The following is a 16,471-nucleotide window of genomic DNA, read 5'->3' on the forward strand; positions in this document are numbered from 1 at the left end:
TAGAATGTAAATATTAAAAGAAAAACTAAATCTTAGTAATGAAGTATAGGCTATCTAAAACTTACATAAAAATAAACCTATATAAAAGTAATTTTTAAAAATAAAAATACAAAAAAAAAATGAAGAAGAATTTGGAATTAAAATTTAAAAAATATATAGAAAATAAATAAAATAATACTGAGGCTAGTTTTAATAAGTTATTTGACAGAGTTGAACAACAGATACACCAGATATTTATATAAAAAAAAACCATATATTCTAAATAGCCTATAAATCCTTTATCTTGCAGGTCTCATATATCACTAACCATGGTTTCATCCAGGTGACAGAGGATCTGGATTTTTGTAGTTTCATCATTTTACATAATTGTGCTTATATATTCTGTTCATCTACTCCATCAAATACATTCTTTAAAAGGTCTATACTAAGATCATTTCTTGCCACACATTTTTTTTTGTACCTACATATCTTGTTTTTTCTCTGTCTCAAAAAAGTGAAGTGTATATTTGAAAAAGGACAATGCATGTGTGTATGTTTTTGTGTGTAACAACTGCATATTCAGTTTATGATTTGACTGGTCCAATAAAAAGTTGCTCCATGGACTCTGACCATTCTCTGCCTACTTGTTTAGAGGCCAACACATGCAAATCATTGGGAACACGGAAAGACAAATTTATTGATAAAAAAAATACATTCAGAAAAATATTAAAATAAATACAAATACACTCAGATAAAACAACTTTAAAACACAGATGTGCTGTGAAACCAAGTGGGTGCACGAGTGTGCAAAGAGAGGGAAAAATGTCTTAAAGAAAACTATATAAGACTTTATGGTGCTACCATTTGATCATTTAGTGCTTCAGAACAAACATGATTTAGGTTATCCTTATACATGCACGCATCTAAAAATCGGTCACTCGTGTTGTGATTCGCAGAATGCATTCACATTCTTATAGAGCTCCTTCTACAGGCATCCATGTAAAGAATAAACACAAAATGGTTTCTGTAACATGTGCTCCAAATCTATTACGGCTTCAGTTATTTAGTCAACTTTCACAGAACTAGATTAAAGGTCATTCTGAGAAATCAGATTCTGAGAAGTCCCACTAACACAGACAGGCAAAACAAACCCGCACAACATTCCAGGCCTCATTCGCAAACCTGTAACGGTGACACAATGGCAAACATGATAATAACAATGCTTCAACATTTCCATGGTGATTATGTTGTCTAACAGGAGGCCAAGAAGTTTTGGACTTCCAAGAAGTGCTGGTTTGAAACCCTTAAGGGTTTCCTTTTAAGAACTTAAGATTTTTTACACAAGGGTGGAATTTGATTGACAAAAACTGCCTTAAGTACATGTTAAATGTCAACTAACTCACTTTAAAAAAATCAAGAGCTTATATAGTTGTCAAGAGGTATTGTAGAACATCAGAGCATATCACAGATTTTTAAAACTGTTTATGTTTTCGAACGTCTTTCTTAAGAGGAAGTACTCTGCGTGTTTCCAGAGTCTGACGTGTAGGTACTGCTTTTCTTTGAATACTTCAATGCACTGAAGGAAACTCGCATCCTCTGCGCGGTGCGTTCGCTGCGACATAGAAACATGTTTCTGACATGTTCTCTGAACTCATCGGAGATGAAATAATATACGAACGGGTCGACGCAGCTGTTTAGGCTGGCCAGGCATAGCGTGGTGATGTAGAAGCCGTAGCCGTTGTTCTGTACTTCGGCATAGACCAGGGAATAATGCACAATGACCATGATGTTACTGGGGGTGAAACACACCAGGAACATCACGAGCACCGTGACGATGAGGATGACAGCCTTCCTCCGCTTCTGAACGATGTTAGCGTCCGTCATGGAGCTCTTCAAGGAACGCAGCATCTGCACGTACGCCACTATACATACTATGCAGGGAACTATGAAACCCACAACTCCCATAGTCAAGAAGTATATAATAGGGTAGCGCGATTGGCTAGGACGTGTGACATCATGGCAGGTGACAATATTAAGGTTGGTGACCTTCACGGTCTGGTCATAAAGATAAAGTGGCACTGTGATAACCCACACAACCAGCCACACACACACAGACACGCCCAACGCCAATTTGGTGTTCCTTTTCTGCTGGGAAAGAGGATGCACTATGGCATAATACCTCTGGACACTAATACATGCAATGAAAGCAGTTGAACAATACATGTTCCCATAGAAAAAGCCCACCAGCACTTTGCACAGGGCTTCTCCGTGGATCCAGTGGTTCCCGTTAAGATGGTACGCGATCTTAAGCGGAATCCAGATTACGAACAACAGGTCCGCCAGTGCAAGGTTGGCCATGAAAATGGATGAGGCATGCTTCTTCTTCGTCCTAAAGATGAACACCCAGAGGGCCACAGCGTTGGCCGGCAAGCCCACGCTGAAGACGATGATGTACACCACTGGGAAGAAGATCTGGGTGAGCTTGCTGTTCAGTACATCAACAGCAGTGGACGTCACCGATACACCTTTATCAGTTTCATCACCAGTAAAGCCTCTGTCCTCGTCAGAATCTAGATAGATAGATAGATAGATAGATAGATAGATAGATAGATAGATAGATAGATAGATAGATAGATAGATAGATAGAATTACTCCACATGCTTCACTTCAGGGCTTAAATGACTCAAACGAGACACAATGAATCATTTCGGTCTGCATGCATCAGCATGTAAGCTATGAAATCTGTCTACTGTAAAGGAAAAAAAGTATGTTATATGATCCACAGTATTATTACTAAATATGGCAGCAGAAAACAGGCATTAAAACATGTTGTAGTACATACACTTTGTAGATTTTGTAGGCTGGTTTAAACCATGTAAAATCAAACTTTTCATGAATTTCATACCTGAAACTGCAATGTCCTTATAATAATAATAATAATAATAATAATAATATACAATATTGTTATGCATTTAAAAATATATATATATTATTATTTTTAGACAAACCAGAAAGTTATTCTCAATACAACGGTTTACACATGTAACTTTTATAAGTGGTTCTCAGTAGGACATGTTTCATATATGAAAGTATTGACCTGAGACACTTTAAATGTAAACAGTAATAAACACATTCTTACTTTGACTAGACAGGTTTACACTGATTAAAAGAAGTACGCCGCAAATCCAGGTCAATCGGTGAGCCATTATCCTGTGAAATTGACCGGAACGACTGTAATTAGCTGAGCTCGAGCGTTCTCATCTTAAATTTATTCAGAATCAGCTTTTTATACAGGTGCGTAGATCCTTCCAGCAAAGTCATGTGACCTTACATGAGACACGCCCTTCAGAGCGATTTACACAGGTATTTCATGTGGACACAGAGTTAAACATTATGTGAATTTTTCCTTACACGCTGCAAACACATAACTTCAATGTATCTAAAATTAAAATGTAACTTCTATCAACCAAATATTCCGCTGTATCTCTCTCTCTCTCTCTCTCTCTCTCTCTCTCTCTCTCTCTCTCTCTCTCTCTCTCTCTCTCTCTCTCTCTCTCTCTCTCTCTCTCTCTCTCTCTCTCTCACACACACACACACACACACACACACACAATTTAAGAACACGACGTAACATTTCAAAGACTAGCCTATTAAGAATGTGTAGTATCATCGAAGATATACCGGTAAGTAGACATGTGATGACTGTCTAAGGTATGCAGGCTACGGTAAATGAATTCCTTACAAACAATCAATCACTTGATAGGCCTATTGTTACTTAGCTGCTGCAGTTAATATCTTTTAAGTTTCTATCACCCACGTTAACCATGGCCACCATGGTTTCTGACTAAATGTTAGTAATAATAATTCTGCCACCTTTATTATGTGTAAGAACCTTTTAAATATAATTAACGATGGACTAGTAGTGTATTTTGGTTACCTAATCTTGACGGCATTAAAGACAGCATGTGTGTTTGCTGGTTGTATGCGTTGGGTAGACATATGGATAAACGCCGCCACCTAGAGCATTGCTTGAGAAATGTGGTCATATGTTGTGCCTGATTGGTGTATCATTTGTGAGTATGTGGCCATACTGAATTGAGCATCTCCAAGAAAAAAAGAGTGCAAATTAGCTCAGTGCAAGTATTTGTGAGAGCATTGACTTTTTAACCATAAACAGTTTATCAATAGAACACTATGTATAGGTGTCCAATCCCGGAGGGCCACTATCCTGCAGAGTTTAGCTCTAACCTCAATTAAACACTTAAATTATTAGGCATACTAGAAACTTCCAGCAGGTGTGTTGAAGCAAGCTGCCTGGAGCTAAACTCTGCATTACAGTGGCCCAGGACCGACTTTGGACACCCCCTGATATAGACTATATGTAACACTAAAGAACACTATGAGGGCACAAGGAATACAATATTAAACAGTTCTGTTAACAAAACACCCTGAAAACAATACATAGGAGAGTAAATGCATTTGAGGACCAGCGGTCTGAAACACTGCACTCAGATCAAACACTGATGCATGTGGTTGGGACACAGACCTCCAGAGAATGTGTAAGAGCTCAAGTGATCTTGAAACTTGATGCTTGATGTCTCGTTGAGGATCCATTCATGTGTAGTGGGAAATGGACATTTTGGGAAGTCCTGAAATTATCTGCACGTTCACACCCTCAGTGCTCAAGTAAGACAGAGAAATAAGACAAAGCTCAATGAAAAGTTTTAGTACATAGTACAATTTAGTAATTGCAATTCATATCAACTGTCAATAATGTCAAGTAGCTACATTGTAAATGCAACTCAAAAAGGAAGCAATACAAGGAAAGTTTATTTATATAGCACCAATGACAATTCAAAGTGGTTTACACAAAAAAATGACTTAAAATGTTCATAAGAAAATAAAATAAAACACCTGAATCCCGCCTATCTGGACTGGAGTGTAAGAAATGCGAGATTTGCAAGAAAATGCGATTTTAGTATTTATATTTGTCAGGTATAACTGTGCGTTTGAACAGTAGCAGACAGATTTTCCTGGACTGACTCCAGGGTTAACTTCCTTGTTTCTTGGGAATACAAGATAGCTTTTCCTTCTCTCAATCTCTTTCATCCAGACAGCCTTAACAAAACAATAAAATAATAATAAAAAGATAATTAAAACAGTTATAAGAATGGAAAGAAATAAAAACATGATACAGTTATAAAATGAATTAAAGGAGTAAAAAGATGCGGACTTCAGTGGCACAGTAAAAAGAATAAAGAGAGAATACATTAAGATAAAGCTATAGACAGTGGCACAATGCTCAGTAAATGCATAGCTATACAAATGAGTTTTGAAAGTGTAAGGGGTTGAGAAAATGTAATATATGTGACACCCCCAATTAATATGTACACATTTCCTAAAGTTTTTTTTTCTCCTCTCCACAAAAGGAGAATTTTCAGAGATATCACACAACACATTGCGATCGCTCAACAGCCAGAGAACGTGAGGATGAGAGCCGTGATATATCTGCGCCCAAGTAGAAGTGCTTCGCCTGTGCTTCCCCATAATATAGTCGCCTAATCTTAATCTGCATTGCTATTTGTACGTATTGTGAATACGCAGGCCACAAGAAGTAATTGGGTGGGTCTTTTTTTTGGATCACTTTTACTCAGGACATGCTAGCTGGCAACATATAATTCCATTCATTATGCTAAGCTAAGCTAGCGGCGACCCTGCTAAACTAAAACAATGCATGCACTGAGACAAAAATGCATTTGCCCACATATCTAAATGTAGGAAAGAATTTGAATAAGCCCTATTTCTAAAAACAGTGGAGTGTTCCTTTAAAGGGTTACTTCAGCGATTAGCACATGGCTTTGTATCAGTAGAAACCCTGGAGTATATTCAAATAAATGTGCTTTCCCCCCTCATATCCCCCTGAGACAAATGCATTTTATTTCTTGAAATATTCCTCCTATGATGCAAATATTGCCCATTTGCATCATAGGAGGAATTTTTCCAGAAATAAATGTTTGGCCCAAGGCTAAAGACTACAGCCAGCAGAGGGAGCCATTTCCGCATGTTTTGAACACGTGCAAGGGGGATGGGAGATCACACTCAGAGCTCAGCTGGCAGCTGCAGGCACTCATTTAAACAGAGCTATGGTAAGCAATGTAAGTGTTTTAACTTCTCAAATTAATTTCTATTGAAAGTTAAGCTTGCAAAGGCATGAACTGAAACACGCCAGACTAAACTTGCGTTGTGAATGTATGCCGCGAGTGCCGTCGCGATTACCTCAGCTCTCATCACGAGCTCATCAGCTCATTAATCTCACTCCTGCAGTCAGTGCTCAGTAGGGTTGGGCATCGTTTTGATTAGAACGATACCTGATTCCGATTCCGATTCTTACTTTCGATTCCAGTTCTTTTCGATTCTCGATTCCGATTCTTGAAGGAGTGGAGTCAAATGTCACATCGATATTCAATGCTATTTTCAATACAACGGGGGAAAAACGCTGCATATACTGTCAATTAGATATTTTTTATATAATTTTTTTTTTGTCTGTCTTTTGAAAGTCTAGGCAATCAAAAATTTCTTCTGAAGAGATCACTTTATATGATAAAGCTTTTAAGCTTTTTCTCACATATAAACATTGATCAATTACTATTAAAATTATCTCTCAAATATTTGTTAACTCAATGTATTTTTTACAACGGGGTAATTGTGTTGCAATAGTTTACACAGCACAAGTAAGCTTGATTTTGAATGGTAAATTGAATAAACAAAGATACATATTACAAAAAATAACACAAATAAATACAATAGAATAAAAGATATAAATGAAATAGACTGCTTTATTTTTTCAGGTAGGTCTAACATTCAGGCAAGAAACTGAATAAAAAAACGCAAAGTGGCTAAATAAATTCAAAATATCATTGGATAATGTTTTTTGCAAAAAAATAAATATTTTCATATAAAACCATTAAATTTACACAAGTTGATCAGTCAAGAGCAGTGTGATCATTTGTCTTTTTGTAGTTTGACTTTGAATACCTGCTGTCCCTTTAAGAACTGCCGCACTCATGGATCCTGAACACTGTTCCTGTTACTCATTCTTCATTTCTTCCTGAATTGTTTAAGACTGTGTTTACATACTCTTCAAAATGTGCACTGAGAATTTGTTTGAGTGTATTTGACCAATAATAAGCGGGAAAAAGAAGCAAATATTTGCACTTGTATGTCAGGGGCGGCTTTATTACGGTATGTGTGTGTGCGCTTCAGATGTGAGCTTGAAATCTGCGGGGATTCGTAGAATTATGTGCAATCCCGCGCGAAATTCAGACCGATCACACACACTAACACTAACACGCTGTCGTAAGGAAAAGTCCAGCAGAACGCGCGTCCTTCGTGTTCAGAGGTTAACCGGCTGAATGAGAATATGCGGCTGCGCGTCAACTCGCTGTCGGTCAGAGAGGAGAGGAGAGCAGCTGGGATCGATTGTGTTGGCTGTGCAGGCTATCGTATCTTTTCAGATATTTCAGTATCAATATTTTTGACAACACTAGTTGCACTGTGCCGACCCAGGCTTTTAATAGTGAAATAAATCCACACTTCAGAGCCGCTTACCGGGCTTCCATGACTAAAAGAACAAGCAGGCGCGCAAGCACCGGAAATCAGGTGGCCATGGAAACCAAAACTTGCGCGCTTGGAACCGAAGATTGGAACCGAAAATACATTTTCTAAACGATTCCAATGGAATCGTTATTTTTTAAACGGTTCCAAGTTAGAACCGGTTCTCGATGCCCAACCCTAGTGCTCAGTGCTGTGATACTCGCGCAGCAACTCATTATATTGAACAGACATGTTCAGTTTTTCATTGTAGTGTCTTCTCCAACTCAGTCACAGTAATCAAGTTGTTGGTTTTGGGAATGGCCTCACAGGGCAGTGAAGCTGGGAATTGTAGTCTTTCATCCCCATGAGACAAAAACACATTTTCTGTCTTTTCTCAGTCTAGAAGGCACCAAATTCAGAAATAAATTCACATTTCTACTACATTGATGACCCAGTTTAAATACAGATTCATCTTCCCAGCGCTGAAGTACCCCTTTAAGACCTGAGTTCATGTATAACATCTTCGTGGCACTACGCCGCAATACCACTAGATGGTGTATTTTGCACACATGAAAGACGCGAGAGAGTTACCCCCTGTTCATTGCGTTCAGTATGGTAATAAACTGACTGCCGCAGTGGAAAGACGTTTCACAGGTATGAAGTTGAACATCATTTAGTAAAAGGTTAATTTAATTAAACTTGTGTTAATCAACAAGTGTGATGCATCGAGTTTAAGTGAGTTGGAAAGTGTATTTAATCTAAAAACAAGAGTTTTATTTCACAAAAGATTATAAAAACAGCTAAAGAGTGAGTTTAATCATATTTCATGCATGGTTTATGTTGATTGACATTAGAAAAATGTCTATCATGCTGAAATATTGAATTAATGTCATTACATCTTATAGTTTAAGTTGTTTTAGAATTACGTGTCTGAGAGTATGTTGTATTCTCGTTTCAGTCGCCATTTTGAATGGTCAGCACATGTATTTTTTCTGTGTGCATGAGTTAAATTAGAGACGAATTATATCAAATTAATACATCAAGTGTAATGACATCTAATGTATTTTCTTCTGAAATATGATATTGAACACTTTATGGTCACTTGATAAATGTTTTTTGTGTTATACAGTGTCTAATTATTATTGTAAATTTATGTAAGATTCTAAATGCATGTGGACCTGCATATAAACACACATACATAATATTATGTACAAAGGCATGTTTTCATACACTTACTAAGTATTTTAATGGATTTGTTGTTTGTTAACTTGTCTTCCACCAAATGCACTTTGAGAGTGTTGAAGTTTTGAAATGTTGAATCGTTTTGAAGAGAAAAGAGATTTAAAGAGAAATTATCTGAGTAATAAACTGACTGCCGCTGTGGAAAGACATAACTGTTGTCCCTTTGTGTTTTTCACAGTTTATTCACCAATCCACAGTGCACACTGCCTGTGTATCATTTGCTGCCTGCCCAGATATCCCCTAGGTCTGAGGCTGTAAAAGCATAGTAAGCATTGGCTATTAATGCTTTTAAACCAAAATATTATAAAATGTTAAAAAATTATATAAAATTTTATAAAATGATAGCTATGTATTCATTTAATCATCGTTAATCCCTTATAGTGCATTTTTTTTAATTAATTTACATATATTCTATAAATACTGTGATATGTTTGATTATTCTCAAATGTAAGATCTTTTTGTGATTCTTCTGTGCTGTAAGATCAACCGGACGTGTTTTCCATCAGAATTGACGATGTGATTTACCTTGGTATCAAAAATACGTCTGCTTGCGCTTCTCCCAGGTTCATTAACAGATGATCCAGATCAGTCCGTGTGCCATTCTTCCAGCAATGTTTACTGAAAAGAATGCAATTTAAGTGTGTAAAGTTTTCATCATGAATGTAAAGAGATTTAGCTCTATACTCACCGCCAGAGTCCTGTGACCTCCCCTGGGACACGCCTTCCAGAACAGCGTGAACAAGCTTTGGTGTATCACATTTTGGTGTAATTCACTTTAGGAAATGCTTGATATCTAAAATGCATTAAACACAACGGCATATACTGGTATAAGCGTCTGCCAGAAAAATAAATGCTGATAGTTGTGTTGCTTAGACATATGGATTAACTCCATGAGCCACAGCCACTGTGTAATGGCAGAACCAAAATAATGTAAAATCAATGATGAAATGGTAGGTATTACAGGTTTTATTTATTATGATTTATTAATATAGATGGATATGGGTGACACATTTTATATACACACACACATACACACATACAGTAGAGATCAAAATTAGAGAACAACATATAATTTCCTAAATTTCAAGGTCACTGCTGAGTCATTTTTTAAATGATCCTAACAGGAGCAGAAGGTCAGTTTTTTAAGCATATTTTACAAGTTAAATATATTCTGAAGTACAGTATATAGAACTTAAATAAGACAATTGAAAAATAACGCTGGTCAAAATTAGAGAACACTTTCAGATACCTTCAAGCTTTGGGTGTTAATCTGGCACTTGGTGCTAATTTCTGTAATAATCTGGCAAACCCTATTTAACTTGAAGCAAACTTTCCAATTTTCACTGACTTTGCAAGATGGCAAGCCACTGTAAGATTACTGAAACCCTACGACTCCAGGTTGTCCAGATGAAGCCAAAGGGATGCCCCTTTCAGCTATTGCAAAATAAATTGGTCATTCCAAATCTGTAATTTCTAGAATATTAAAGCTTTACAAAGACACTTAATTCATTCAAGTACCCAAAAAGGTATGCAAGGCCAATGTACGAGAGGACAGGACAATGTGGAGACTTTCAATGTGGAATCGGTTCAACACTGCAGCTGGAATTACTCGCCAGTTCAGAGATGAACACAGTAAGGATCTGTTTTGCCATACAGTGTCTTGTCATTTAAGCGAATTCAAACTGAATGCACACTCTGCAGTGATTAAACCTCTCATCAGCAGAAATAATCAAAAGGCTAGACTAACCTTTGCTGAGCAGCATGTTGTGTGAACAGAGGAGAACTGGTCCAAAGTTCATTTTAGTGATGAATGCAAGTTTAATTTATTTGTGTCTGATGGGAAACATGTTAGGCATCAAACTGGGGAAAGATTGAACCCAAAGTGTCCAAAGAAGTCTGAAAGATGGAAGAGGAAGTGGCATGGTTTTGGGGATGTTTCTGCAGCAGGAGTTGGGCCTGTTATACAGCTACATGGCAGAACCTCAGAACCTGTTTATCAGAACCTCCTTCGACAACACGTGGTTCCTTCACTGCGAGCATCTCCCAATCTGCCCACAATTTTTATGCAAGGCAATGCCCCCTATCACACTGCAAAAGGGTAAAGCAGTTCCTTGAACGCGAAAACATTGAAATAATGAAATGGCTAAGAACCCCACTACAGTTACCGAACTGTGGAAGAGACTGGAAGAAGAGTGGACCAAGATCTCACCGGAGCAGTGTGAGTATCTAGTGATGTCTTGTGGCCGCAGATATGCTGAGCTCATTCAATACTTCCTACTTATTTTTGACTGCTGTAAGCATCACATTTTAGTTGTCATTTTTTTATTTGTGCTGCATTGGTTATTGTTCTCTAATTTTAATCGTGTTGAGTGTTTTTGACAAAATAAAGGTTTTTGTTGAAGTACCTTGGTATTTTGTTAAACATGCTAGCAGAACAATGTTATACCCACAGCTAATCTTCCTTAAAACTTAAAGCATGATAATATACAGATAATATTACAAACTCTTCTTTAAAAACTTCACTGACATAAGACAGTAGCTACTGTATATATTGGAAATATACGGCATGATATAGTAGTAAATAGAATAATATATGAGTGCATGGAGGGAAAATGAACATCTTACTCTAAATTGGTTACTGGCAGATAAACACAGTAAACTTGTCAAGCAAGAATATGGCAGTTGTTGTTGTAATAGAGATCCACTTAATTTTTGTTTTATTTGATACAGCTGTAAGAGCATTTTATGTGTTTGAAGATGTTTTCCCTCTTTTTGCCTTTCTGCACCAAAACAAAGATCTGATTTGCTTTCTGCACTGAGACGAGCCATAGTAGTACAGAAGAGGATCCAGAAAAACACTTGCGCTCCCCAAACACACAGCCAACAGGTAAGAAACATATGATGAATCTCCCTCACCTTCAGTAGCTAAACGAACACAGTGGTACAACAGGATGCCATTGGTTGGAGCGAAACACATCACAAACTCAATCAGCACAGCAATAGCCATAATCACAGCTCTCCTTCGGTTGCCTGAAGATGATGATGATGATGTTGCCAAGCGATTAGACTTTACACTGAGTACATATATGATTGTAAAGTAGCTCACTAAGGTGACAAGCATTGGCAGGAAGAAGTAGAGGCAGGAGAGGATGGAGAACAGGTACACATAATACAGCACTGAAGGGTCGTTACGGAGCAGTGCATCATGACAAGTGATGCCCACATCATTAACCTTGAGCGTTTGTCTCATTGAGAGAAGTGGCACCGTACCAGCGAGCGACAGCAGCCAGACCAGCACACACACACATGTGGCTTTCCTTGCGCTCCTCCAGGTTAGAGAGGTGACAGGAAACGCCACGGCCAGCAGTCTGTCCACACTCATGCACATCATCAGCAGTATGGAGCAGTACATGTAGCAGTAGTAAGCTGCACTGAGCACACGACACGCCACCTCACCGAACACCCAATCTGAAGCGTTCAGCTGGTAGTGGATCTTCAGAGGCAGCAGCAGGGTGAAGAGCAGGTCCACACACGCCAGGTGAGACATGTAGATCACAGCTGGTTTCTTCTCTCGAATCCTACAGGTGAACGTCACCAAGGCCAAAGCGTTCAGAGGCAAACTAATGAGGATGATGAAGATGTAGAACGACGGCATAATGCGTGTGACCATCAAGCCTTTGAGAAAGAGAGAAGCAGTCACTGAGATGCCCAGTGTCTTGTGGATTACTGAGTTGTTTAATATCTCATGGATTACTGACGTGTTCAGTGTCTTGTGGATTTCCGAGTGGTTCAATATCGTCAATGTCTTGTGGATTTCCGAGTTAGATATCCGCGATATCTTGTGGATTACAGGGGTGTCCACATATAGAGTAAAGACGGCGTGTACATTACCTGTAACCAGCACAAAACACAATGAAGGGCATATACTACTAAAACATACAAATTATTAGAAAAAAATAGCATGAGATGCACCCCTAAACATTACTATCACTGGGGTGTAAGTGGAAAAATATTTAAAAAATCAGTATGAATAAAATTGTATGAATTTTGCAAAGAAGCCACAAATTTTGCAAAACACAAAGTTACAAATTGTGATGAGACTGTGTTGCATGTTACCTAAGTGAGGGGTCTCAATCCATATTTCATAAAGAGGAAAACCTGTAATCAACATAAAAGACCATTAGTAAAAGCTCTCATAATACCACCAGAGAATTATTAAGAGACCCCTGAGATGTTTCTAATATATTATAAAAATGACATTCACACACAATCAATTACTCCACATAACATTATATATATATTTACAGTACTCCACCTCCACTGCCGTCTGTGACTTCGCCTCCACTACCGTCTGTGACACCGCCTCCACTGCCATCAATGAGAGCGCCTCCACTGCCGTCTGTGACACCGCCTCCACTGCCGTCAATGAGAGTGCCTCCACTGCCGTCAATGAGAGCGCCTCCACTGCCGTCAATGAGAGTGCCTCCACTGCCGTCTGTGACACCGCCTCCACTGCCGTCAATGAGAGCGCCTCCACTGCCGTCTGTGACACCGCCTCCACTGCCGTCAATGAGAGCGCCTCCACTGCCGTCTGTGACACCGCCTCCACTGCCGTCAATGAGAGTGCCTCCACTGCCGTCTGTGACACCGCCTCCACTGCCGTCAAAGAGAGCGCCTCCACTGCCGTCAATGAGAGCACCTCCACTGCCGTCTGTGACACCGCCTGCACTGCCATCTGTGACACTGCCTCCACTGACGTCTGTGAGAGCGCCTCCACTGCCGTCTGTGACACCGTCTCCTCTGACATCTGGAAAGTTAAGCATTAAAACTGGGCTGATGTCTCTGCAGCTACATTTTATTTCCACCAAATAGCACTAATATTACTCCTTTTGTTGGATTTTAAATGTCATTAAAAAAACAAGTCATATCCTTGCTATTAGTGCTTTAACATCTTTTTAGAGCTGGCTGATATCTTCCGAATATAGATTCGATTTTAGCTATTGTGGCGGAGGGGGCGTGGATTCGCGAGGTCTGTAGCGGGGGAGAAGGAAGGGGGCAGAACGGGGAGTAAGTAGGTCAAGTGCAAATGAATAACACCTGTGTCTGATTGCAGTAATTGGCGTGGAGAGACAGCACAAAAGCTGCTGCGGGAGGAGAGGAAGGGAGAGGGAGTTGGACTGGGACTAGGCGGACACCCCTGAGCCTGAGACGATACCGAGTGATACTGAAGAGTTTACGGGTTGTGAGATTGAGAAATAATGTTTAGCTAGTCCCAGTCATACCGACCCCGCCATCTTCCTTCCCCACAAGCGAGTTAAAAAAACACAAACCAGACTACAGTTATATTGAATCTAGGGCTTTTGAAGCTTTCAGGCTTTGCTTTATGTACTTCCAATAGTGTTGAAATAAGGAAAATATAAATCTATGGAAACCCAATTCCTGACCATTTAAAAGTCATTGAAATGTCAATGAACCGCATTATTTAATAGTGAGTAAAAATTGTTTTACTCCCATGGTTTTCACATGGAGTTTCAGAATTGATAAACGTCTACGTTCTGCCAAAATAAGGAAGACTCGTTTGATTTGAGAGCCCTTGAGAGAACCTGGACACATATGAGAAAAGGCTTTCTTTTTATCCAAAGCAAACTATAGTAGGGCTACTGAAACGTCTCAAGTTACTCACGTAACCTATGTTCTCTGAATAGGGAACGAGACGCTGCGTAATGACGCATATGGGGTAAGACGGCTTGTCGGCAGTGCGGGGAGCTTGGCAGCGTGCGCAGCGTCTCGTTCCCTATTCAGATAACATAGGTTACGTGAGTAACCGGAGACGTTCTCTTTCATAGGTTCACTTTGACGCTGCATAATGACGCATATAGGGAACGGTATACATCACACGCCAAGCTAGAGAGCTGCCGTATCTGACACAAACGTCAGGTAGACCTGAACGGCTGGATTAAGCTGACAGAACATGCGAAACCGGAGTCATGTCCAGATCTAGACTATAAAATTTGTCAAAGGTGTGCGGTGAGGACCATCCTGCCGCGACACAAATGTCCTCTAAGAGAGCCCCCTTGGAGAGTCCTCTACCTCTAGTAGAGTGTGCTCTAATGCCCAGAGGTGAAGGAACTCCGCACACCTCATAAGCTAAAGAGATAGCCTCCGTCACCCAAAGTGAAATTCTCTGCTTCAACGTGGCAAGACCACGGTGGCCGGCTCCGAAACACACCTGCAACTGATTAGACTTTCTCCAACCACCCGAATGATCAACATACAGCTTCAATGGCCTAACTGGGCAGAGCAAATGTAACCTCTCGTCCTCCGAGGACGCAAAAGGTGGAGGGTGGAAAGAATGGAGGATGGTGACCTGCGAGAGGAAGGATGTGGACAAAACCTTCGGCACATAACCCGGCCTGGGTCTCAGAGAGACCTTAACAAGGCCGGGAGCAAAATCCAAGCAAGCCTCGCTAACAGAGAGGGCTTGCAAATCCCCCACTTGCTTTAAAGAAGTTAGAGCCAATAAAAGAGCAACTTTAAGAGTCAGAACCCGCTCCGGAGCTGCCTCTAATGGCTCAAAGGGAGCACTTGTCAAACCCTCCAGGATAGAGGTTAGATCGGGCTCAAAAAATCAAGCCAGACCTTTCCCGAGCCCGTGCACGTTCCCAGATAGCAGACAAACAGTGAATCAGCGTTGAATCAATGTTAATGCATCAACTAAAATATCATTGAATCAATGTTGAGATGTCAATGTTAAGAATGTTGATTTTTCATCAGGTTTGCACCCTGAAATAATGTTATTTCAACGATGAAAAAAAGATCAAGATGGGCTTAAAATCAATAGTTTAACAACTAAAATTAAACCACTTATTTAAGTGAATCAATGTTGAATCAATGTTAATGTATCAATCAAAATATCATTGAATCAGTATTGAAATATAACATTGATTTTTCATCAGGTTTGCACCGTGAAATAATGTTATTTCAACAATGAAAAATAGATCAATCTTGCTTTATGTACAGCAGGATTCTATGCCAGTTAATTTGTCTTTTTATTTTATTCATTTTAATCAGAGACCATGTGTGCCTGCAGTCGATATGATTTTGCATCAAAAAGTCACTCAAAGTAAACAACATCCTTCAGTTTACATGCAAATGTATTTATTTATGCCCCCACAGTTACAACAGGAAATCTCACATTGACTTAAAACAATTACATCTGAATTTATAACACAAATGAGAAGAGCCTGGAAAAACATGACAACGTGCATCTGCAAAATTGAAGTAAATACAAATGTAAACTTGCCAATAAATGCAGAAATGACACAGTACTACTGAAAGAAAGAAGGTAGAAGAAAGAATAATACTCCAAACTCAGGGGTTTCCACCATGAGCAATGCCCCGAAGCCTTTCAGGGGCGTAATGGAGACAGTTCTGCACCGTCCCAGCAAAGATAAACTCTGATGCCTTCTTTTTATCAGCATTCACGGCATCTAAAACAACAAGAAGTTAGTAAATATTTGGAAATGTGATTAATTATACATTACAAATATAGCCTACTACAAAATGAAGTGAAACTTGAAATTTTATCAAAATCTTGATATCCCAGTTAAAACACGGTAACATTAAATTCAGGACTATTTAATGCATTTTAGTGTAG

The 16,471-nt window shown here is 39.2% G+C and overlaps 1 protein-coding gene across 1 annotated transcript; it reads right to left on the minus strand.

Annotated features, from left to right (window-relative positions):
• Window positions 1-229: 229 nt before the first annotated feature.
• On the minus strand, window positions 230-13,621 carry LOC137047072 (uncharacterized). The gene is made up of 6 exons (XM_067424614.1): window positions 13,120-13,621; window positions 12,931-12,972; window positions 12,085-12,705; window positions 11,578-11,844; window positions 3,119-3,235; window positions 230-2,549 (listed from the first exon to the last, which is right to left on the minus strand). Exons 1-6 carry the CDS (start codon window positions 13,619-13,621, stop codon window positions 1,483-1,485), a joined length of 2,616 nt encoding a protein of 871 aa, XP_067280715.1. The 3' UTR covers window positions 230-1,482.
• Between the last annotated feature and the right edge of the window lie 2,850 nt (window positions 13,622-16,471).

Source organism: Pseudorasbora parva, chromosome 18 (assembly GCF_024679245.1).
Source record: "Pseudorasbora parva isolate DD20220531a chromosome 18, ASM2467924v1, whole genome shotgun sequence".
Lineage (NCBI taxonomy): Eukaryota > Metazoa > Chordata > Actinopteri > Cypriniformes > Gobionidae > Pseudorasbora > Pseudorasbora parva.

Bases quoted from the DNA above. Each gene is read 5' to 3' on its own strand.
- LOC137047072 (XM_067424614.1), bottom strand. From the start codon at position 13,621: ATGTCAGAGGAGACGGTGTCACAGACGGCAGTGGAGGCGCTCTCACAG. The intron at 12,973-13,119 runs GTAAATATATAT...TGTTGATTACAG, and splicing joins GGCAGTGGAGGTGGAGTACT to GTTTTCCTCTTTATGAAATA. The intron at 2,550-3,118 runs GTAAGAATGTGT...CTATCTATCTAG, and splicing joins TGTAAACCTGTCTAGTCAAA to ATTCTGACGAGGACAGAGGC.